Here is a 23,939-nt window from a genome sequence, read left to right as displayed (position 1 = left end):
CTGATTCTCAACATTTAAATCCAGTGTTGTTGTTGTTTTTTATTACTAACTCTTTTATTTTTTGTGTGTTTCTTTCCAAGTCATCATCTCATGCCCAAACTATTACTGTCACCCCAAACTGAGTGTTTTAAAAACTGAGCTTCCTAAGTGTTTCCCCTAGCCTTATTCTTTTGTTTTTGTTCTGATCTGTTAAACAGCTTGTTCAAGTAGTTTTCATTTTTGTCCTTCAACAGCTTATTAGAGGAGGCCTTGAAGACATCATTATAATGTTCTCTTTTTTAATTTAATTTTTACATTTTCATTTGTTTTCCTTAATAAAAGCTCTGCACTCTAGCCAAGGAAATTACTGTTCACTCTACAACAAGGTATTTTGTTTTTGTTTTTGTTTTTAAATGTTTATTTATTTTTGAGAGACAGAATGAGCTGGGGAGGGGCAGAGGGAGAGGGACAGAGGATCCAAAGTGGGCTCCGTGCTGATAGCAGAGAGCCACATATGTGGGGCTTTAACTCATGAACCATGAAATCATGACCTGAGCCAAATGAAGTCAGGCGCTCAACTGACTGAGGCACCCAGGCCCTCCTAGAGCAAGGTTGTTTCTCCCTTTATGGATTTTTTTTTTTTTTTAACGCTTATTTATTTTTGAGACAGAGAGAGACAGAGCATGAACGGGGGAGGAGCAGAGAGAGAGGGAGACACAGAATCGGAAGCAGGCTCCAGGCTCTGGGCCATCAGCCCAGAGCCTGACGCGGGGCTCAAACTCACGGACCGTGAGATCGTGACCTGAGCTGAAGTCGGACGCTTAACCGACTGAGCCACCCAGGCGCCCCTTCCTTTATGGATTTTGATACACTGTTCCAGGCAAAGGGATCAGCTGTATGAAAGGAAGGAAGGAAGGAAGGAAGGAAGGAAGGAAGGAAGGAAGGAAGGAAGGAAGACATGAAGCTGTATGCAGTGGTTTTTTTTTTTTTTTCTTTCCATTCCATTTTTTTTAGAGTTCATTTATTTTTGAGAGACGGAGAGAGACAGAGTGTGAGCAGAGGAGGGGCAGAAAGAGAGGGAGACACAGAATCTGAAGCAGGCTCCAGGCTCCCAACTGTCAACACAGAGCCCCATGGGGGGCTCGAACTCACAAACTGTGAGATCATGACCTGAGCCGAGGTCAGCCCCTTAACTCACTGAGCCACCCAGATGCCCTTTTTTTTTTTTTCTTCTTTTAAATGAAACCCACAGCACTGCCTCGTACCACACGTACTGCCCTGTGGCTCTCGGTAGATACCATCTGACTAACAGAAAGAAGTTCTATTCCTTTAGGATTCAGTGCGTCTCTTAGCTGTGGAAGCTTGTGTCAGTATCGCCCAGTTGCTGTCCCAGGAGGACCTTGAGGCTCTGGTGATGCCCACGCTCCGGCAAGCAGCGGAAGATAAATCTTGGAGGGTTCGCTATATGGTAGCTGACAAGTTTTCAGAGGTAAGGTTATTATAGTGACATCTTTTAAGTACTAAGACAAAAAAAACAAAACCTCCTTTTTGTTGTGTACCAGAAGTTTCTGAATGAATTCTTCTGAATGGGAATGCCTGTAGCAAGAATATACTGGAAGATTATACTGGTTTTGTTTTGTTCATGTTAAACTTGTTAGCGTGCATTAAAACATGTACAATTTTTTTTATAGCTCCAGAAAGCTGTGGGTCCTAAAATCACCCTAAATGACCTCATCCCCGCCTTTCAGAACCTACTCAAAGACTGTGAAGCTGAAGTCCGAGCAGCTGCTGCCCACAAAGTAAAAGGTTAAGGTGTTCAATTGATGTCTCAGGACATAGCCTTCATTTTTGGTGTATTTTTTAAATGTCAGTGAATTTTGTATGTTTGTTATTGTGGGATGTGTCTTTGAGTAAGAGATGATTTCGGTGTGTGGAAATGCCACACTGTGAGACAGAGCTGCTCTATTTATATTTAAAACCAAATAACCATTGTATCTTGTTCCTGTCAAAAAGATGCCTTTTTAGGATTGGTGTATTTGGCGTATAGATTGATAAAAAGTACGCTCAGAATAAGACCTCTTTTCCCTTATTAGCTTAAACATATGATTTGATTTAATTTGCACCTCTTGGTAAACCTGGCATCTTGTAAATGGCTGTATGTAAGCATTATTGTTTTCTATTTATCTCTTTTAGAACTCTGTGAGAACTTACCCACTGAAGGTAGAGAGACCATAATTATGAGTCAGATTCTCCCCTATATAAAGGTAAACCTAACTAGGTTATTTTTTGTTTCACTCTGCCCTGTATGATACAAGGCAGACTTTACCTCCATTTTTCTCTTTCTTTGTTTTACCTTAAAGCTTTTTGAGGGGCACCTGGGTGGTCCAGTCAGTTACTGCTGACTCTTGGTTTCAGCTCAGGTCATGATCTCACGGTTCACAAGTTTGAGCCCTGCATTGGGCTCTGTGCTGACAGTGCAGAGCCTACTTGGGATTCTCTCTCTCTCTCTGCCCCTCCCCTGCTCGTGCACCCACGTGTGTGCTCTGTCTCTCTCTCTCTCTCTCTCAAAAATAAATGAATAAATTAAAAAAGAAAAAAAACATAGACCTTAAAGCTTTTTTTGAATGTAAAGGTGGATAGGGAATAATTGGGACAGTTATGTTAATGTGACATTGTTCTTTATTATGTTGGGAATTGTAAAATGCTCTTTGGTGCACAGGTTTGTGTTGTTACACAGATGATCTGAAGAAGTGTATCAGCCAGTGAATATTGAAATAGTGCTGTCTCTAAATTCCTTGGGAGATGGTATGGAAGTCTCTGTCGTCTTGCCACAAAAGAAGGCTTTTAATTTTGATTTTATTTTAGGAATTAGTATCTGATACAAATCAACATGTCAAATCGGCTCTAGCATCTGTAATTATGGGATTGTCTACCATTTTGGGAAAAGAGAATACCATTGAACACCTTCTACCTCTTTTTTTAGCTCAGTTAAAGGATGAGGTGAGTCTGTCTAAAAACTCTGTTGCCTTTGATAGTCAGTGATTTGTTTGGTTTTGGTTTGGGGTTGCACTAAAATAGAACCTGAAACAGGGATGAAGGGATAAAAAAAGGTAGCTTATTTTAAACCAGTGACAATTCCTGTGTTTGGGTTTGGAGTTCCAAATTCTGCAGAAAATGAGCACAAGGAGCCATTGATACAGACCTGAAAACGTTTTTATGTCCTCTCTGCCTGATTCCTGCTGATATCCACTGGTGTCATCTCTTTAAAGCCAATGTTTCTTCATTTTAAATGCTTTAAGTTAAATATTATAGTATCAAAATTCTAATGATAGCTATAAAATCTCTTGACGAATACAGTCAGTTAGGCGTGATCATAAATGCTTTGCATGTATGGTTATGTTTAATCCTCAAAACAATCTTATGAAGCCCATCTCATTATTATCCCCATTTTATAGATGAGGAAACTGAGCCAGAGAGATAAATAATTCACCCCAAGTCTTGGCAGTGGCAAATCTGGGATTGGAATCAGTGTAATTTGATTCTAGAGCCTATGCTTTTTACTGTCCTATAGACTTTTCATTGAAAGTTCTGGTAGATATCAGTTACATTTATGTGCTTTGAATTGAGTAGTGAGTATTTGTTTTAAGGCTGTACTTTTTTTTCACCCGAGTCAATGCTTTCTTATTTAAAAAAAAATGTTTGGCAGTTGTTAACCTCATCATGATAGTAGGAGAACGTTGGCAGAGACCTTGATGCTCATATGTGTTCTTGCAGTGTCCGGAAGTTCGTTTGAATATCATCTCTAACTTGGATTGTGTAAATGAAGTGATTGGGATCCGTCAGCTCTCTCAGTCTCTCCTTCCTGCCATAGTGGAGCTGGCTGAAGATGCCAAGTGGAGGGTCCGGCTGGCCATCATTGAGTATATGCCACTGCTGGCGGGCCAGCTGGTGAGTACCTTGGCTCACCAAATGATGGGTAGCATCAGATCGTCGGGCACAGTCGCTGTGGCTCATAGGAGCCCCACACAGCTTATCTGATAATGTTCATTTAGATGCACGAAAGTCTGACCTGGTTGCCCATAGGATGGTTTTGATCTTCTGTAGCGCATTAACTTCTAACAAGAAGGTATTACAGAAACGCCTTTCACCTCCTCACCACCTAATAGCAAAGCCATAGAAGAATGTCGTTTTGGTATGTATAAGAGAGCGTGGTATTTAGTGTCTCCATGTCTGAAGGAATTCTTAACCGAGAAGAAAAGGGAGTGTGGTTTCAAGATACGTCAGCTTTGATTTTTGCTCTGGGCAGCTTCCCTGTTTGCCCGTATTCTGAGCAAAATGTCCCTGGTTACCACTTTTCCTACGTTCTGGATACAGGGAGTTGAGGAATCATCATATAGGGAAGGAATATGATGTTTATAGTGTTAGTATTTTGGACAGAGACCACATTATCGCTGTTTATGTTACATGGGTAGTTTTACTCTGATAATCATAGTAATTAAAATTTCAGAGGCGCCTGGGTGGCTCAGTCAGTTGAGTGTCCGACTCGTCATTTCGGCTCAGGTTATGATCCCAGGGTTGCAGGGTTGCAGGACTGAGTCCCGCATCGGGCTCTGCATTGATGGTGGAGCCCACTTGGGATTCCCTCCCCCCCCCTTTCCCTCCCCCTCACTCTCCCTCCCCCTCCCCACACTTGCTGTCTCTTAAAAAAAATTTAGCTGGGGAGATGGACAAGTGATCACTTTTAGGGCAGCGACTGTGTTCAGTGTTCTTCTTCCAGAGCCCGCCAGTACCTGGCAGCAGTTAAGCACGTAACTATTTGTAGAATGTCGAACGAACGAATACCTGAATGTTTTTTGAGAAAGCTACTAATACCTGTCCACTTGCAGCTAACATTGCTGCATTTTGTGTCCCCCTCTCCCCCAGACTTCCATTACTGTCAGATCACAGCAGGTGGGATGTAATTTCTCTTTTCTTAGACCCTTGGATGTATATTACTGATTTTGGCATATTTAGTTTACAAAGCGCACCCTGTGCATGTCTGTGGCATCATATATTTTAAAAAATTTGAAGTGTCTCGTTCTTCAGGATGGATGCCAGAGGTATCTGTGTATAGCTAAATAGGGTCAGGTGAAGTCATGTTGTCATCTGTTTTTCCTGTGACTCCCACGTGCTGCTGAGGGTCATCTTCTCTTCTTCACTGGTGACTGTCATGGGTCACCTGTCCGGAGTAGAAAGCGGCAGTGCGTAACTGCTGAAGACTGAAAGTACTGTCCAGAAGGGGGGGTGGGGGTGATGTTTCTTTTAACCTCTGCTCCCTTCAGACCTGTGCAGCTGGCAAAGGTGGGTAGCTCTGTGGTGCAGGAGTCTGGAAGCAGGGCGGGTGGTGGTGAGTTTGGCGGACTCATACCTGTCTGGCGGGGGAGACGTGCAGCAATTGGGAGCGCTGTCCATGTCTTCAACTTCTTGTTAGTATCATGTTGCCTTGTTACTTATCACCTTACGTGTAAAGATTTTTATATCACGTAGTCAATTTGTAAAATTCTTCCAAGACTTTATATGTGGCCTGGCTTGTGGACCATGGTGAATGTAAAGTTAAGCCACAATAATTAAGATCCAAGAAAAATCCATTACCTGGAGTGAAGAGGTTGTCTTTGAAAGCTGGCATGGTAATCGAAGTGTGTGCTAACACCTGTTCACAGTCTGTGATCATAAAGCTCTTTTATTCAGTCACCATTTTCAAAGCACTGCAATTTTATATTCACTGTCTTTATTTAAAGTACACAGTCACTGGTCAGTAACTTTTTAGCCGCCAGAGAAATTAAAAAACCTGTAAACATGCAGACCCCACAAAGGAGGCACTAGGAAAGCAGATGTCACCTGGCACTGTCGCGCATGCCGCAGAGCCCCACAGGGCTGGGCGTGTGTCAGTCCGCCCGTGCTGGAGTGACCACCCGTTGCCAGGGAGAACAGAATTGGGACGGCCGGGGTGGTTCCACCTGTGACTCTGTGCTGGGGCCACTTCCCCTGGAGTCCTGTGCCTGCTCCCTTCTCCCTCTTCTGCTTTCTCCCATCATCCCAGAAATTCTTTAATTGGGAAGCTATTTGTCGATGTCAGTTTCTTCATCCTTAAGGATTTATTATATCAACCAGGAAGGAAAAAAATGAGAACTGTTATTATGGACAGGTATTTTCGTGGGTAGCTCATTTTTCACAAGTGATCTAGATGCTGCTCGGCACTCCGTCCACGATGCGTTTTTCCAGCACGTCTGCAGTGTTGGGTCTGGCTCCTGGCTACCCTCTTCTCTCCCACCTAGCAGGGCTTGGGCCATCTCATATACGGTTTCTTTCTTTATGATTGTTGTCTAATAAGATAGTCTCAGAATTTGTAAATCACATTCCATGCTATTTTTTTCTGGCTGGTTCATGCATTCAGCTTATTTGGAAACCTGTTTTTGTTTTTTTTGTTTTTTTTTTAGCTTTTGGGTCATTTTGATGTAATGTAAATAGACCATCTTGATCTCTGAACTTTGGAGATACATATTAATGGAATCTTCTGTATCTATAGGGTGTGGAGTTCTTTGACGAAAAGCTGAATTCTTTATGTATGGCCTGGCTTGTGGACCATGGTGAGTAAGTTAAACACAGATGACTATGGAAGGCCTGTGTGTTGTGTACATCCATTTTGTTCATAGGTTTCCTTTTTTGAAAGGAATCCTAATCTGATCAGACACTTAGCCTTACCTTTGTAGGGACGAAGAAAGGCTTCAGTTAGAGTCTAGTTAGCTCCCCTTGAACACGAGCTTGACGTTTTTATTTTCTGCCAGTTTCTTTTTATCTTAAATTTTATTTTCTTCATTAAACAATCTCTGCCCTGTTTCGTAGCCATTCTGTTATGTTATTTTCAAACTATCTTTTTTAACCCTACACTCCTTCCTTGTCCCAAGGGCCTTTGGTCGAACATGGTACTCTAGTTTTTGGCTCCTTTAGATCGGGTGGGGTAGGGGTTGGAATCTGATGAAAGGCCCAGGGGGTAGAAGTGGCTGCTTGGCTTCTTTGAGGTGACATAGGGAAGGAGGTATTCAGGGGCGGGGTCTCGGAGGGGAAGACATCAGCTGTGACTTGGGGCGGGGGAGGGGGGGGCACCCGGATTTCTGCTTTTGATGAGAGGTAGGCTTATTGTTCCCTGGCAGCTGGTGATGCCTCGAGCTCAGGCAGGTCAGATGGAGCACCTGTTTTAGAGAATAGGTTTTGAAATAACTTATCTTCTCTGTGTATTTATAACATCATTCAGCAATCACAGAATCCTTTTCTTCTCAGCGCCACAAACTCACTGAAAGCTGGTGCTGCTGCATATCAAAGTATCAAGGCAGTGGATGTTTTCTGTGAAACCACCTTACACGTTGACTCTTTGCTAAGGTCTCAGGTGCATGTATCTCCTCTGGTCTGCTAGGCAGCGATGCGGGGGAGGGGTGCCCTCTGTACCCATGAGATTCACAGCTAGGCCACATGTCCAGGCCTGGCAGCTTCAGTGTGGCCTGACACCTGTTCATATGAGGGCCCTGGGGGCTTATAAAATAAGAAACTTTGGTTGCGTATTTTGGTGGATATGATAGGCATCTTGTTTCAGTACCATAGCATCTTATATGTCCTATATGTACTCAGGATGTCTGCTCATCTGCAGTGCTTCTGCCTGGGTATTTGGAAGGAGGGGGAAGCTTGTGTCCGCTTGTATGTGGAAGTGGTTGCTCTTAGGGCATGTTTCGGTCACGTGGGAGGTTAAATAGCTAAGAGAGTGAAGAGGAGGGTGTGAAGGAAATGTGCAGATCTTGTGTAAGCATATACAAGTAATTTTAGCGTTTTCAACCTAAATGTGAAGACTATTTTCTTGTCCTCTAAGGTTACCTTCTTATGGCCAATTTATTTTTTTCTTTTTCTTTTCTTTTATTTATTTGTTTTTTTAGCGTTTATTGATTTTTGAGACAGAGAGAGACAAAGCATGAACGGGGGAGGGTCAGAGAGAGGGAGACACAGAATCCGAACCAGGCTCCAGGCTCTGAGCTGTTAGCACAGAACCCGACGCGGGGCTTGAACTCACGGATCGCGAGATCATGACCTGGGCCGAAGTCGGCTGCTTAACCGACTGAGCCACCCAGGCGCCCCTATTTTTTTCTTTTTAAATGAAACTTAAGCTTGGTAAATCATAGGAAAGAAATTTCTCTCCTTTTTGAAAGAAAATGTTTATTTCTCATAGATATTTAATGTTATTTGAAAGACACATCCCAGCAGGTCATTCGGTACTTTTTTTTGAAAGCTTGCATTCCTAATTCTGAGGAACTTTTTTTAAAAATTATTTTTACTGTTTATTTTTTAGAGAGAGGGGGAGAGAGAGAGACACAGTGCCAGCAGGGGAGGGGCAGAGAGAGGGAGAGACAGGATCTGAAGCAGGCTCTAGGCTCTAAGCTGTCAGCACAGAGCCCGACGCGGGGCTCGAACCCACGAACCGCGAGATCATGACATGAGCCGAAGTCGGATGCTTAACTGACTGAGCCACCCAGGTGCCCCAATTCTGAGGAACTTTTAAAGTCCTAATGTTCCACAGAGAATTGAATTCCTGACATCCTTTCCATGTAAGATTGTACTGTCTGTGCAAGTCAGTTATTCTTTTCTCAGTGCTCAGATTTTTTCCCTCCCAGTTGGGGAGTAAGAGGGACCCTTGGCCCTTTTTTCTGCAGCGGCACGCTAGCATGCTAAACTTAAGGCATTGTAAGCGTTCTTTGAATCAATGAAATGTCAGCTCTGTAGTTGTTCTGTATGTAATTAATCACATGGGATTTTGTTGTTTGGTTTTGTTCTGCATTTTAGACTAACTGCTATGTAGTGATCACTGTTCAGTTACATTTTTGAAGCTTTTTTCCTGCTTACTAAACTACTGCAAGAATATTGTGAAAGTCCAGAGTAGTATAAAGGAGAAAGGGTCATCACTTTTTCTGAGGTTGAGTGGACAGTATTGATCAGGGGGAGGGATCTAGAAGGGGAATGGATTTCTTACAGGAGAAGGGGGCAGGCATCAGAGTGAGCACATGGAGGGTGTTAGGCATTCAGAGGGACCCTTGAGGGGAAGGGGAGAGAGACGAAACAAGGAGAGCCAACTGGCAGAACTCTGGAATGGTTTGCGTTCTTTTGGCACAAAATTCAGAGGAGCCAGGACCATAGCGGGCATCTGCCAGGTCCCGTTGAGTACAGCTGAGGTCAGGGCCCAGGCCGAGTGTGTGCGCCGTCTCTGCTTACTCCGGCGCGAGGTCCCTTCCTATGGTAATGGCGTGATGACGAGAAGGATGTCGAGCAAATTAAACAACAGAATCAGACAAGACACAGATGCTCTTGGTGGTTCCACCGTAGCGGGGGAGATGGGGAGGGGGTTGTGCGAAACGCGAAGGCTCTGAATGTGGAGGGAATTCGGGTCTTGGGGCGCGGGTAGAAAAGTCGGCTTGAGTGCGCTCCACGAATGCTTCTGGCTGTCACTGACAGGTTGCTTCTCCCATAGACCTTGGTCAGGTTTCATATTGGTAATAAATTATGTACTTTCTTGGCTGCGCGGTCCTTCCTGTTGGCCTCAGTTGGCACTGCCTGAGGATCTGCTCACTGGGAAGAGTTGGGTGTTTTCTGTCCAGAAGCCTCACATAAATCTTCCAGGGCTGGGGCTGTGGCTTGGATGGCTACCCTTGCCTGTCCCATTACCCAGGAGGGTTAGGCCTGCCTAGGGAAAGAAGTAGAACAAGGAGTGCGTGCCCCCTGCCCTGGACTCGTTATCTGAGCCCCAGCGTGGCGTCCTCCGGGACCTGCGAAATGCGGTCGCACCAGGCCTGACTTTGGTCAGTGCTGTGCGCAGCAGCGAGTTGTTGAGGAGGTAGTAGCTCAGGCCTGATCATCTAGATTGACGATGTCCTCGATAAATGATCTTACAGGGAATTCTTAGACGTTAAAGCGGGCGGTCATTCACAGAAGACGTTGACATGCTGTCGCACCATCAACATTTTATGGGCAGAGAGGCAGGTCGTCGGAGGTTTTCATTTGCTGTCATGCAGGGGGCCACACTGGCCTCTAAGTGACCTCCTTGCTGGCCTTGTCTCCCCAGCTGTTGTTGTCGCTGCTGGAATAATCTTGCTTAAATACCACATTGGTCATCAGGTTACAACTTTGCCTTAAAAACTCAGCGTTTTTCTTACAGGGTCTAAATTTAGCTCTCCAGGTGCTGTGTGTTCCGGGTCCCCCCTGACTCTTCGACCTGATGGCTTGCTGAGTGCTGTTAGTCTCCTTTGTACCCTGGGTCCATTTGTGCCCACCAGGAATTCCTCCCTCCTCTCTCTACTTACACAAATCCTCCTCAGTCTTTGAGGTACAGAGCAAGTCGTCTCTTCCCTGAAGCTTCCCAGACCTCCCTGTTCTTTTTTCTCTCCACTCTGGTACAGCCCTCAGGACCTTTGCTACACACTTTCATTCTTCGTCAGGGTCCGTCTTCCACCACGTGACTTGTCGGCCCGCGTTAGCTTACGTGTCTGATAGAGCACGTGATCTTTGAGGGGAGGGAGCCTCTGTTTTCTTTCCGGATCACCTGGCACATAGTAGGCACTAGAACGAGCTCCCTACCTCCTTTGTCTTGGACATAGGGCACATCTGTAAACTATGATAAGACCAAGTCAGTATATCATGAGTCACGTCTGAGCATGTTTGCCAGTGTAGTACGACTAAATCGGGAGTGTTGGGAGGGTTTGGTTTTTGGTCCCCTTGGCTGACGATGTGAGCGAACGGGGCTGTGCTCCTGACGTAAGTTTCGTGACCGTGTGCTCTGCGCCTCTGCTGCCAGTGTATGCTATCCGCGAAGCCGCCACCAACAACCTCATGAAGCTCGTTCAGAAGTTCGGAACAGAGTGGGCCCAGAACACCATCGTTCCCAGAGTGTTAGTCATGGCGAACGATCCCAATTACTTGCACAGGATGACCACCTTATTCTGCATTAACGTGAGTATTCCGCAGGATTATTGCTAAGCTAAGGCGGTAAGCAGGTTTTTGGGGCTGTCGTTCGGAATTCTGAATAATCTGTTTCTTATACCGATTAACTTGGACGGTTGACGAGGAAAACATCCGTTTTTAAATTCATGGTAAAATGTGCAGGAGTGCGGTCAGCCGGGAATTCCGGTTTAACTGAGTTTTCCAATGCTCCTTTGTATCCCGTATTCAGAGGTGCAAACGAGAAACCTTTTCCTGCAGGTCAGTTACTTTCTCATTAAACGTTAATTTGTTGTCTCAGATTTGGGGATATTTAAATACATGAGAAAGTGTTTTAAGTGCGCTCTCTTAATTCTTTTTCTAGGCGCTGTCTGAAGCCTGCGGTCAGGAAATAACCACGAAGCACATGCTGCCCGTTGTACTGAAAATGGCAGGAGACCAAGTGGCGAACGTCCGTTTCAATGTAGCCAAATCTCTTCAGAAAATTGGACCAGTTCTGAACACTGAGTAAGACTTGAGTATTACTCTGGTTTAAGAAGTAGATTTAAATTTTTACCCTCTTCTGGGGAGTTAGAGCAAAAATTAAGGTCACTGATTTTCCCTTTACCTGAAATAGGGGTTTGTGTAAAGATGATCATTTAACAACCGTGTCTGAAGTGTTCACTCCGACTTCTACGTTGAAGCTACTGTATGATTTTGTATGCTATTGATTGCAACAGCAGATCGTTGTCTGAAGCTATTGAGGATTTTTGCGATTACCTAGTTAGTATCCAGAAATTGCCTAAAGAATTAACTTTTTAAAAATTTTAAACTTTCAAAATTACCATAGAACGTGTATATCCTAGAGCCTTTATGTGGCTGAGAGGACTGCCTTTCACAGACAATCCTGTTGGATTTCAGTGCTTTGCGGGAGGAAGTGAAGCCAGTACTGCAGAAGTTGGGCCAGGATGAAGACGTGGATGTCAAGTACTTCGCACAGGAAGCTATAAGTGGTAGGCCTTTCTGTTTCCGTCTTGCACCTCGGGCTTTGGCTGTGGGGGTGGGCATGAGCGAGGTGGGCAGGCCATGGTGAAGGGGAGCGGAGGGCCGAGAGCATCTACAACGCCTGGGCCCCTGGCCCCTGTAGAACCTTTTTGGCCCACTGCTGAGCAGGCCATTTTCTTAGTCCCAGGGATCGGGCTGGGCGGACTAGGATTCTCACTGGTAAGAACAGTTTGTTGTCTGGATTATAATGGTTTTAAAGTTTAACTTGATGAGCCTGGCAGAGTAAAGAAACTGACCACGGTGAGAAGTTAACCATGTCATGCTTTTGGGTCATTGTTGGCATAGTGAACATTCACATAGATAGTTCATGAACTTTCTGTGCCACTAACTTGATTCTGTTTGGAATTTTCCAGTGCTTGCATTGGCATAATGAGGAACAGGAGGGAAAAGACTTTACTAAATTCTTACCACAGATTTCTAGTCAATGTGTTCTTATGCTGGGTGGAGACAGAGTGGAAAACCTTCAAGGCTTCATCCAAGCAAATGGCAACAACTTACAAGAGATCAAATTTCAGTGACTTGATTCTTTCTGAAGACGAAATGGGATTGTCTGTCTCTTCACTTTTGGGATAATTACATTTAACGCATTCTTCTTGTTTGTGACCAGTTCCTGACCCTTGGTCGGTCATTTCTTGATTGCCTCCTAATGATTATCCGGCACCGTCGGGGCTCCCGCACACTTGCTGTTTGTTTGGTCAGGCCCCGGCCACTTACTGTCTCCAACCACGACTGGATGGGTTTGGACCCAGACAGGGAGTGGAGTGATTCTCTTGATGTTTACATGTATCGTGTGTGTCTCCCTCCATGATTCCAAAGTTAAATGTACGTGATTTGGAATACCTTATTTTATAAACACTCTGTTTGGGAGCTACACTGAGATGTCACCTAGTGAAAGCCACATATTCCTGGATACTGATGGTCTGCGTTAGTGTCTCCCATGAAAGGGGAGTGTGGAAGCTCAGGGTTCACGTAGAGGTTGTTTTGGGGTTTATTTGCTTGATTTTTGCTGTAATCATGTCCTTCGGAAACCTGAAACACAGATGCCACTTGCTGCTAGCGGGGTGTTGGAAGCTGACTGAATTTCAGTGGCTCACCATGGCAACAGCATTCAAACACCGCTCCTTCGCTCCCTCCCCCCACCTCCTTTCCTGGTCTCTCCACCAGAAGCTTAAAACTTAGTGCCTCCTAACAAGCAGTCGTTTTACTGCTTCGTTGTAAGATTGCCCTTTGTGTGTCTGCTGAGTAGAGAAACCACTGGTCGGCTTCTGGGAGGGATTCCTGCTCTCTAGCTGGCCCTGCTTTCAGCTCTGCTGACATCTGGTCCCCGCTGCCTTGTGCCGCCGGTAGCTACCAACAAGCTTCCTTCCTAACGTCTTGGTGTGGGTGACTCTGGAGACTTACCGTTTGAAATGTTTGTGTTTGTACTTTACGGTAAAACCTCGTTAATTTCTCCTGGAATTTAAGGTAATGAGCCAAGCCGAAGGGCTTGCTGAAGCAAATTAATACTATGTCAGGAAACCCATTGTATCTGAACTACTTAAATCTTTTTAAAAAGCTCTCTTTAAAAAGCCCCCTTTATCCAATTGATATCCAGTTGATATGCCAATTACTGATCACTCTTCAGCTTTATTAAAAAAACTTCCATGAGGATCGTTACGGGTTACACCTTTTTTTTAGATGTATTCATTTTACTCTATGTCCCTGAAATATTTATGTATTTCACCGAGAATATTGATACTTATTCTTTGAGATTTCAAACTCGCCTTGTCCTAATAATTTTAATTAATGACGCTTCATTGTAGCTTATGTTTTGCTCCTCGTATGCTTGCTGTGTGGTTTGCTTGTTTCCGTTTGGGTTTTTGAATTGTTTTCTTTCACTCACAACCTTGTGTAAACCCAGTGAGCCCTGTCCTGCTCCGTGAAGGTGAAGACTTACTATAAAGGTCTGCACATGAAACTATTATGTAAAAAACCAAGTTGGACCAAATGCTTCCAGGTTTGTCATATGTTAGATAAACAGAACCTGACTCAGACAGTATCGGCCTGCATTTGAAACTGGCAGCTGCCTTCTAGGAAGTTTCTGTTTTATTACTTTTTGGGCCAAGGATTAAATCTATTGCTATGCAAAAAATTTTCCTGCATTCTCATTTTAATGTCTTTACTGTTATGCTGTAAACACTTTAATTTTAGTTTGATGGTTCTTTTTGTTCTCTGCAGGCTGTGTTCCACTTGGTGAATTGCATATTTGAGAGGCTGTTGTCTCGATTCTTGATTCTTGAAACAAAGTCACACAGCTATTGCTTTACTCTTTGGTTGGGAATGCCATTGGTTTGGGGACAGACTTTTAAATGCCTTTTAGACTTTAAATGTACTCCTGGGGAGCCCTGAGCACTGGCCTCTCCCTCCAAGACTGTGGTCAAGAGGAGACAGAAGCCCTTGATTTCTCAAGCACGGGTCTGGGAGCTAAGCAGGGCTCTGTCATTTTGGGTGACCCCGTAGGGACTTGATTGACTTTCTGATTAAGCGATAGGGAATCCCTTCTGTTACTCAGGGGAGCTGTTCTCTGGCTCATAACTGGTCATATTGGCCATGGATTACTTTTCTTATCTTGATTTCATTAGAATGTCAGCTCCAGAAGCTCTGGAAAGGCAGGGATTTTTGTCTATTTTTTTGTCTTCTGTATCGCCAGCACCTAGATCAGTGTCTGGCCTACATAGAAGGTGCTCAATAAAAACATGTTGAATGAATTTCTAAAACCTGTCCTCTGATGTGTTGCGTGCGAAGAACGTGTTGTCGAAGGTACCAGACTGCGTCTCCTCCCGCTGGCCCAGGAAGGACTGTACCACTCTTACGCGAGGGTTGGGCCCCCTTCCTCAGGCCCCGCTTTGGCAGCGGCCCCGCTGGGGTTTGCGTGATGGCCCCCAGTGTACGTTGCCGGGGAGGAGCGTAGTTCTTGTCCTGCCCCCTTGGCATCCGTTCAGTCAGGCAGGAGAGTGGAGCAGAGACAGAACAGGCTTAAGCCAGCATAGCCGTCCCCTCAACCACGGGATTCATCTGTGTGTTTCTTCCCACGTTTGTGTGGCTTCCCCGTCACAGGATCAAGAGGCCAGATCCTGTTTCTCTGCGCTGCTGCGAAGACAGCAACCTGAAGACACGTCCTGTTTCATGAGAACGAACAGCTCAGTGTGTGGTTTTTGACAAGGGCTCGTTGCAGTGATGGCCCTTGGCTCATGGAGGTGCCACAGCTTGGCCACTGGGCTGCGGGGCCCCGGGGTCTTTGCTGGACGGCTCGTCCTGATCAGCACAGCGGCCCGACCTTTGAGCTGTCTGGTCCAGGCCTCCGGGATGCTCACTCAGACCTTTGGGGGAAACGGACGTGTCATTCCTGACGCAGAGGGGAGCCGCAGCGGTGCGTCCTCGGTGCGGCATTACCCGTCACCGTGTGGCCGCGGAGTGGAAAGTCGATGCTTTCCTGGAGCACTCACGTGCCGGTGGCCCCCCAGGGACGGCGGGGCAGGGCCGCCAAACTCGCTGGGTGCGCGGCCCGCCTTCTTGCCTTGTACTGAGCTTGTGGCGCTCTGGTCCCCTGCCCCGTGCTCTTCTCTTGAAGCCGCCTCCATCCGCTCTGCCTGGAGCCCAGAGAGCAGGAGCCGCCGCCTCAGTTTGAGGATGAAGTGCTTCTGCGCCGGTGTGGGATTGTCTCCCTGGGATTTGTGTCACCGCCGCCATCTAGGGCCTTGCCCCTCTCTCCCGGTCACTCCTGTGGCGCCGGGCCTTTTTATACCTACGGTGGTCCCACTCCCCGTTCGCCTCCATGAGCCTCCTGATTCCAGGAAACTATAATGTTCGGTTGAGACGGCAGTCTTCTGGAGGACGGAGTTGACTCGCTGGGTAGTGAAGCCGACTCCTTCCCTTCTCCAGGTCCCTGAAGCTGACCCTCCCAGTTCTGAGAGGAGTCTGGTCTTTTCTGTCCGGCCGGGGCTCTGCAGGCAGTGACCGCCGTGTGGGGGAGCACCCAGCTGGCACCCTAAGACCCTGTGGGGGTGGCGCTCGGTGGCCCTTGAGGGACGGGCACCTTCAGTGAGGTTCTGCGGTGCTTCCTGGGCCCGGGTCCCCGGGGTCGTAGCAGTGCTGGGGCAGCTGGGGGCGGGGGGGTGGGGGGGGTCCTGGCTGGGAGGTGCTGGCCGGCGGGGCCCAGGGCCGGTTACGGGACTGCCGTCTGTGTCTCCAGTGGTGGCCCAGAGGCTGAGGAAGCCAGATTTCCCTGCGAAGGACAGTGAGGAGCCCAGCGCTCCTGGGGCCGACAAGAACCACTTCCTGAGGGCCAGAGGGCCCGAAGAGGACCCAGGAAAGGTAAGCGCCACGGACACCTGGGCTGCAGGTGCGCGTGCAGGGTGGCCAGCGTGGCGTGGTGCTGCAGCAGGGGGACCTCTGCTGCAGCAGAGTGGTACCTTTAATTCTCTTCAGGAGACTGATTTTTCAGGCCAACGGAGTGTGGTTTTAAAGCCTGTTGCCCTCCTCCTTGTCCTTCCTTCTGAGGGGCGGGGTGGGCTCTCCAGAGCTCTGGGGCTCCTGTGGCCACAGGCCTCCCGGCCGCCCTCCCCGCTGTGTGGGCAGCGAGGCTCACACAGAGGACGGGGTGGTTGGTGGAGTCGCCTCTGGAGATGCGGGTTGTTCCCACTCCCCTCAGAGACTGGCGGCCATTCTCACTTGCTACGGCTCCTCTCAGGCGGTTCTCTCCATTCAAGGGAAGCACCATTTCTGTCGCTCGCCCTGTGTCGGGGCCCCAAGCCCCGTTTGATGTCTGTCTAGGGGAGGTATACGGGAATTTTCAACTTGAGAGTAACTGCTCATTAATCGAAGCTGGTGCCAGCGCCTGCCCTGGGGCTTTTTGTTGGGAGCGTGGCGTATGGCTCACAAATGCAGCTGACTTGGAACAACACGGGTTGGGGTGCTGACCCCGCCCCCCCGGCCCTGCACAGTTGAAACTCCACATAGAACTTTGGACCCCCCAAACGTAGCTACTGGTAGCCTTCTGTTGACCGGAAGCCTTGCCGACGACACCAGCAGTCGACGAACACGTATTTTGTACCTTATGTGTATTATTTCTTACAGCCAGGTCTGCTAGAGAGGAGAAGGCGTATTAAAACCCTAAGAAAGGGAACTACACTCACACTGGATTTAGGGGAAACCCTGCGTGTAAGTGGACCCGCGCGGTGCCCACGCCGTGTGTCGGGGCAGAGGCCTCAGCCGCCCGCTCTTGAGCTCGGGCTGTGTGTGGTGGATTGGGCAGACGTCGGCCTCCTCATGCCTGCTGTGGTGGGTTTGCTTGGGGAACGTTCTGACGTGGAAAGCTTGCCTTCCGAATCTCCCTGGCTTCTCTCTCGTTCTAAGTAGACTGAGGCCACGAGAATTTGGTCCTGTTGTCCAGGCCCCGAACTGCGGTCCTTCACCGTAGAGTGTTGTCCATTGCCTGTGGGCTGGAGCTGCCAGGCATGCCCGGTTCGGGCAGCACCCCGCCCCCCCCACGCCCGGCCCCGCCAAGCTGTTGTGCTGGTGGCTGCACCCCGGGCTGCGCTGGGGGACATTGTCGCTCACAGCTGCGGCCGGCCGCGGGGCCCCGACACGCGCCTGAGTGCTCGGCCCTTTGTGTCTCACGGAACTTGGCCTTTGGGAAGATGCCTTCACTGAAGGGGCAGGACTGAGTCACATATTTTCAGGCCTACGCCGCAGCCTTGCTTGGGAAGAAAGGTGTTAGGTGTTTTCCTACAAAGTCAGGGGCAACTGGCCGTGCCACTAAATAAATGCAGCGCGCACGTCTGACCCGAGCGTGGGACGCTGGAGGCGACCTCGCCGTGGCCGACCTGCTCGGCTAAGTCAGCAGCCCCGCGATGGCCGCGTTAGCTGTCGTTCCTTGAACTTCGGGCCTCGCGAACTGTGCGGACTCTCCTTTGGTCTTCACGGCCCTAAACGGGCGGTGCCGTTGGCTCCGTTTGTCGGCGGGTTGTGAGCCTCCCCCCAAGTCCTGTCTGCTTCGGGGTCTCCTGGCATTGGAGGCTGCTGAGGCTGCAGATCACTGAACCCAGAAATACCCCCTGCCTTCCCTGCCTTCGTTTCTCTGAAGGAAAATGACCTGAGGGTGAGATGGAAGGAACTGAGTGTTGCCAGGCAGAGCCCTGCGTGTCAGGGGCCGGCAGCCAAGTGAGTGATCCAGGAAGTCATCCAACGCAAGCCAGAAATTGTTCTTAACCCCTCCCTCGCCGTCCGTGCCGCTGGCCGCCCGGGTCGGCCTTGGGGCCTGGCGGGAGCCGTGGGGCATCCCTGCCGCCTGGGCCGGGGGAGGGGAGCCCGAGGCCAGAGCCGTTTCGGTTCCTCTGGTCGCAGGGTGCCCGCTCGGCCCCGCGCCTGCAGAGCAGATGTCTGTGCTGGACGTCACCCGTGCCCTCCGCGCGGGACCCGCCGGGGAACAGCGCGGCCGCCTCGAGCTCCCGGCCCACCCCAGGTGCGCTCAGCTGCCTGGTCGTGGTGGCAGTGGCGGCGGCCGGGCCGTCCCCCTCCTGCCGGGCAGGGCTTCCCTCCAGGACGCTCTGCGGTCGCCCTGCGGTTGCCCTGTGGTGATGGGGCTGCCCTCCGTCAGGCGAGGGTTAACACAGGATTTGTTTATTGAATCACAAAGTAGCCGTCACATGATTTTAATCAAAACACCATTTCCCTGACAACAGTGATGTCAGTCTTGTTATTGCAGGAAGGAGCAGCTGTGAGGGACATTCGGTCTCCACGCGGCCGGGTTTGGAGACTCAAATCCAGGGAGGCATCCGTAGATAATGGTTGCGGGCGCCGACCTGCCGAATCCTCCTCTTCCTCCGCTCCCCTCGGTCCAGCAGTCCGTCCGGCACAGATCCCTCCCCCTGCACCCCTTTCTCCTTCCGCTCTTGTTTCCACTTGTGGTTTTTCCAGCTTTGCTGATTTCCCCCAGACTTCGCGTCATCTGGGCCCCGAGGACCTCTGGCCTCTGGCCTGTCTTCCGTGCTCTTATTGGGCAGCTCCGGCTAGCCTGAGGTGGGGCCACCGGGCAGCTCAGTCGTCTGGGCTCTTGGGGCCAACCTCCTGCCTGTTCTGTCCTCATTCCCCCCCCCCCGCCCGAGAGCTGCCTGGGGGCCTCCTGGGCCATCTCTGGAGCTCAGCTCTGGATGCCTGGAGGGAAGAGGCCCGGAGAGGTTGCCGGAGGCCTGGGCGTGGAGGACGCACAGCAGAGACTGGAGCTCTGGCCTCTTCCTGGCACCATCCCCCCTGCTGGAGCTTGGGGCCGTCTGCCCCTCTGTCCAGGGGCTTGGCCTGGAAGTTGTAGGTGGATGACACAGGCCTTCTTCTGGGTGGGATGTGGCTTCTCGTGGATGCTCTTCCGGCTGTGGGACCTGTGGCTGGTGCTGCCCAGAACTCATGACCGAGAGTGGAGGAATCCAGGAACCAAAGTTCTCGGTTCTCAACCTGGAGCAGGTGCTCAGAATTGGGCAGCCACCCTCGGCCAGTGCCGAGGTCTCCCAGGTGTCCCACGCCCACGTGGGAGTCTGCTGTTGGGGGGTGAGGAGCTCAGCGAGAGCAAGACGGCTGGAGGGGAGACTGTATGAGGAGCTGTTGAGGGGCTTTCTGCTTGGAGGGCCCGGCCCCCCTTGACCCTCACAGTAAAGCTAGGAGTTAAATCAGCTGGTGAGTGTCCCCGAGTTAGTCCTGGGAACAACGAGCCTTTGCCATGATGCGCTCAGCACCCTGGCGGGGCTGGCAGTGGTGTTTTGCCACCTCCCACGCTGTCCCTGGCACTGTCCGATGTCCCCTATCCCCGGCAGGCGCCGCTCTGCCTGGAGGGCCTTTCTGGTCGGGGGTGGGGACTCCAGCAGGTGAGCCTGGGGAAGCGACGCCCTGTTCTCCTGGCCGGGCCCTTCGGTCCCTGGGGCCTCTCTGCTGGCACAACGACCCTGCCCAACATGTGGGCTTCTCTGGTGACTCCAGGGCAGCTCCAGTGGGTCTCACGCTGAGGAGGTGCCTGAGACTTCAGCGTCCCCTGCATGGTGTGCTTCTAGGAAAGGCCTCGGGGCCTCCGCCTCCATTCAGCTGGGCCTCACTCGCAGCTGCGCAGTGGCCCTGGCACAGTAACGGACTCAGTCCTGAGGGTCGGCACCCTCAGACCCGTCCCCTTACAGCATCTCAGGCCTCATTATTTCCTCCTCCTCTTTGAGGAGCAAGGAGAGATTGAGTGGGAAACTCTCAAAGCCTCCCTGATGCGGAGCTTGACCGGACTCTGTCTGTGAAGGAGCACCGGCTTGGGGTGCGAGGCCTTCCGTGCCTGGGCAGGGCCCAGACGTGTGGCGATGGTGGCGTGCTGGTGAGCGGACTGCAGACACCGTGTCCCTCTGCAAGTGCAGGCAGTGTTGGTGAGTCCCAGCCCCCACCGGGCCTGGCAGAGACCCCAGGCCTGGGGTTCAGCTCTCCCGAGGGGGCTCTCCCTCCTCCACGTGGGCCAAGACTTTGGCTCGCAAAGGCTGCAGAAGGGAAGGATGTCCTGGAGAATGTTTAAGTCAGGGGCCCGACTGGCTGGTTTCGGTCACTCCGTGCCAGCAGGTCTGTTATTTTGGCTTGTGCCCCTGGGCTGTTTTTGGCAACACGAGGATCATGGAGAAATTTGGGGGGAAAAGGGATAGTTTGCAAAATGCCATTACTGAAATTGAGTGCTTTCCTTTAAAAAAAAAAAAAAAAGAGGCAGTTGAACCTCAGGGTCACCAAGTTCTTGGGTTGCCCAACAGGGGTAACAGCTCTCAAGGTCAGGACCGAGCACCTGCATGCGGTGCTGGGGCCGAACAGGTGGGCGCGGAGCGCCGTGCTCTCTTGCTGTGCGTGGCCGCCCCTGCGGACGTCAGGCGATCCCCGCGTGGGAGCTCAGTTCTGCAGCATGGGCTCCGCTGCGACGGTTTGAGTGAAACCAAATCCCCGTTGAACTCGCTGCCGGAAAGCAGGATTTCGCGCTCTTTCACTCGGGTCTACTCGCGGTGCCTCGCAAAGGGATTCTCCAGCACCGGAGGGCGCCGGGGCGGTGTGCGCGCCAGCAGCGGGCGGAGGGCTCCTCAGGCCGAGAGAGGGGGCCACTGTGGACTCGCAGCGGGGGCTTGCGGCACCCCGCCCCTCCCCCCAGTTGCTCTGCAGCTTGAACTGGGGGAGCCCGAGGCGCCCGGCCTCCGTCTCGGAGGCTCCGGGAGAGCCAGGCAGCGCGGCCCAGGCGGCGGGCGGTGGTCAGCCTGTCCCCGCCAGCCTTCTGCAGTGGCTGACATGGACTCGGGCGATCTCAGAGCAAGGTATTATTTACCCTGCTGACGTCAATGAGAACATATTATCCGCTGTCCTTTTCTGGAGCCTGAAATGGGCACCAGAGCTCAGGGAACACAGCCACCTTCCAGACTTCAAATAAATTCCACTCAAGGCCCGATGAGGTAAAGGCCCCATCTCGTCCGTCTGACATTCAGATCACCCAGGCTCTTAGAAAACAAGTTGTTTTTATTTTAGTTCAATTTTATGTTGGAAACATAAAAACAGTACATTTTCTTCGCAGAAAATTACCCCCTTTAAATTACCATTTGATAACAAAGATCATTTATTAAACTGCATTTTAGGCAATTTTCTAACAGGGACAGGTTACATTTTGATTTTTTTTTTTTTTCACATTGGAGCTATTATGATTTGCACTCAAAATACCAAAGCTATTGAACTCACCATTTTTTCTTAGTAACTTAAAAAAAAAGCACACAGAAAAAATAACTACAATTAGATTTTAATCAAAAGGAACTCTTTCACAAAACCAAAGACCAACCCTCCTCCTTTCAGAAATAAGCAAATAATCTTGCCCTTTCCACAAAGTGCAAATATCTCGATCACTTTTATTTCTTAAATTGCAGTCCCCGAAGAGAAGCGGACCTTTTCTTTCTGCTTCTTTTCCCTTCGGAGATCTTGGCCAAGGCAGGTTTTTTCACCCCTAGTGGGAAGCCATGGCCACTCGCATGGCCTTGATGGAGATGTTGAACCGGCACACACGTCACCCGGCCAGCAGCCGTCCGGGTTTTCACTGTTGGCTCATGCGACCGTATTCTAGGCCGGGGTCGTGTTTCTCCAGGGTGCTGTTTTGTACTTCCTCTTTCACAGCTCCCCTCTACCCACCCACCCACCCACCCTGCCTCTGTTCAATCAGAGTGGGTTATCTTTTTTCATCCCTAAAAGTGTCTAGTCAGCACTTGTGTCTGACGGACCTTCCCTGTAAAGAAATGGTAAGGTCCCTCCTCGAGGCCAGGCAGCTTTCCAGATTGTTCTCCAAGGGCCTCCCTGGGGCTGAGCCCGGGGGGTGGGGTGAGCAGAGGCTCCGCCGTCAGGGCAGGGCGGGCGCTGCCACCATCCATCCACTCCTCCTACTCCTCTAGGAAGTGAGCGTCGTGCGACTAGAAGGAACCAGACACGCGGGCTGGGAGTCTGACCTCCGGTGGTTAAGCGGGCCCTTGAAGGATGCGGGGTCCGGGGCTGTGGCCTGTCCCTGCAGGCGCCTCTTCCCCGAAGCCAGGCGGCTGCCAAGGGGAGAACCTGGTTGCAGGGCCAGAGCCCCCTTCCGCTGCTACTTTGCTAAGATGGGGCTCTGTTTGTGGGCTCACTAGGAGTCCGATGCTACCGGGGTGGGGGCGGTGGGGGCGGTGGGGGCAGAGCCTGCGTGAGGAGCTGGAAAACCCCAGAGCCTGTCCTGGCTCCTCCCGCGCGGGCTCTGCTCGCTCAGTCAGGTCACCTCAACTTTGCAGAGCCTTGGTTTCCTCAGCTGTGGGAGGTGAGCCTGTGTCCAGCTGACTTGATAGACTGGTTGTGAAATGGAGGAGAGCCCTGGTGAACTGTGTGTGGATTAACGTACACACGTTCTCACGCGGGGGAGCTGAGGGCTGGGGTGGGAACCGGCGGGGCTCCCGGCTGCGGGGTGGGGTGTGAGCGGGCGGCTCCGTGTGGGGGTAGGACACCTGCCTGCGCCCCCACCCCTTCCGGGCCACTGGCCGAGCAGGGCCACGCTGCTGCGCCTGGCAGAGGGCGTACGTCCATGAAAAAAAGGTTTTTGTCTAGTTCAGAAACACAGCTGACGCTGCTCTTGTCTTTCACCCTTCTGAAGATGTTTCGGGAAGTTTTTGTAGATCAAAGATTCCTGCCTCTACAATGACTCCAACTTACTACCTGTTCTCCAGTTTTTACCTTTGATGTCTAGGTACAGAGAGAGCGCGCGGCTCGGGCGGCTTCCGAGGAGGCAGTAGAGGTGGCCCGGTTTAGGGGTACAGATGTGGCCAAGGTAAGCCCCCCACACGGGTCCGAGGACACGCTGTACGGTCTCTAGAGGAGGAGGAATGTGAAAGAGATCTGGAGTAGGATATCCTTTAAACCAAAAGGGTGCTTACGTGTAACTGTTGACAGAAGCTCTTAAACGTGATCCATGGACTCGCGCGGCGACCCCTGTACTTAAGTACTGCGGCCTAGAGATGGGGAGGGCCCCGCCCAGGAAACCACTCATCTGATGTATCCACGTCCCTGAGCTGGTGGCCCTTCCCCGTGGTTTCTGGTGGGCCCCCCAGGCACCCCCTGGCTGCATACACCCGCTTCTTCCCGATTCCGGGTGCCCCGCGCACCCCCCCTGAGGTGCTAATGACAGCGTGGGGACAGAGGGGGAGAGGCCCGGGGGTGGCGGGAGAGTGGCCCGTCTCCTCCCCAGAAGGGCACACGCCCTGTCCCACCTGACTCAGGAAACAGCCTAAGTCCCTAGCCGGGCTTGAGTTCTGAGGAACAGAGGGAGTCTGACTTTCTCTTTCCGAGGGGGAGGAAGAGTTTGGTACAGGGTCCTTGGTGCCGGG

At 50.5% G+C, this 23,939-nt stretch overlaps 1 protein-coding gene across 6 annotated transcripts in view; it reads left to right on the top strand.

The window, feature by feature from the left end:
- PPP2R1B (protein phosphatase 2 scaffold subunit Abeta) overlaps positions 1 to 23,939 on the top strand; it is a 33,525-nt gene that overhangs the window by 9,244 nt on the left and 342 nt on the right. Inside the window, exons 6-16 of one of the 6 annotated variants that reach the window (XM_042959473.1) lie at positions 1,313 to 1,468; positions 1,728 to 1,785; positions 2,173 to 2,243; positions 2,845 to 2,979; positions 3,754 to 3,927; positions 6,545 to 6,605; positions 10,844 to 10,998; positions 11,351 to 11,493; positions 11,887 to 11,978; positions 16,262 to 16,383; positions 23,303 to 23,383. In XM_042959473.1, coding sequence (XP_042815407.1) covers positions 1,313 to 1,468; positions 1,728 to 1,785; positions 2,173 to 2,243; positions 2,845 to 2,979; positions 3,754 to 3,927; positions 6,545 to 6,605; positions 10,844 to 10,998; positions 11,351 to 11,493; positions 11,887 to 11,978; positions 16,262 to 16,383; positions 23,303 to 23,383 — 1,248 coding nt within the window. Of the gene's footprint in view, positions 1 to 1,312; positions 1,469 to 1,670; positions 1,786 to 2,172; positions 2,244 to 2,844; positions 2,980 to 3,753; positions 3,928 to 6,544; positions 6,606 to 10,843; positions 10,999 to 11,350; positions 11,494 to 11,886; positions 11,979 to 12,383; positions 14,778 to 16,261; positions 16,384 to 23,282; positions 23,384 to 23,939 lie in introns of those variants that run through there. The other 5 variants (XM_042959472.1, XM_042959474.1, XM_042959476.1 and 2 more) reach the window with 5 other exon arrangements.

Source organism: Panthera tigris, chromosome D1, assembly GCF_018350195.1.
Source record: "Panthera tigris isolate Pti1 chromosome D1, P.tigris_Pti1_mat1.1, whole genome shotgun sequence".
Lineage (NCBI taxonomy): Eukaryota > Metazoa > Chordata > Mammalia > Carnivora > Felidae > Panthera > Panthera tigris.
Note: the sequence above shows the minus strand (reverse complement) of the source record. Positions and strands in the feature narration are given on the sequence as shown.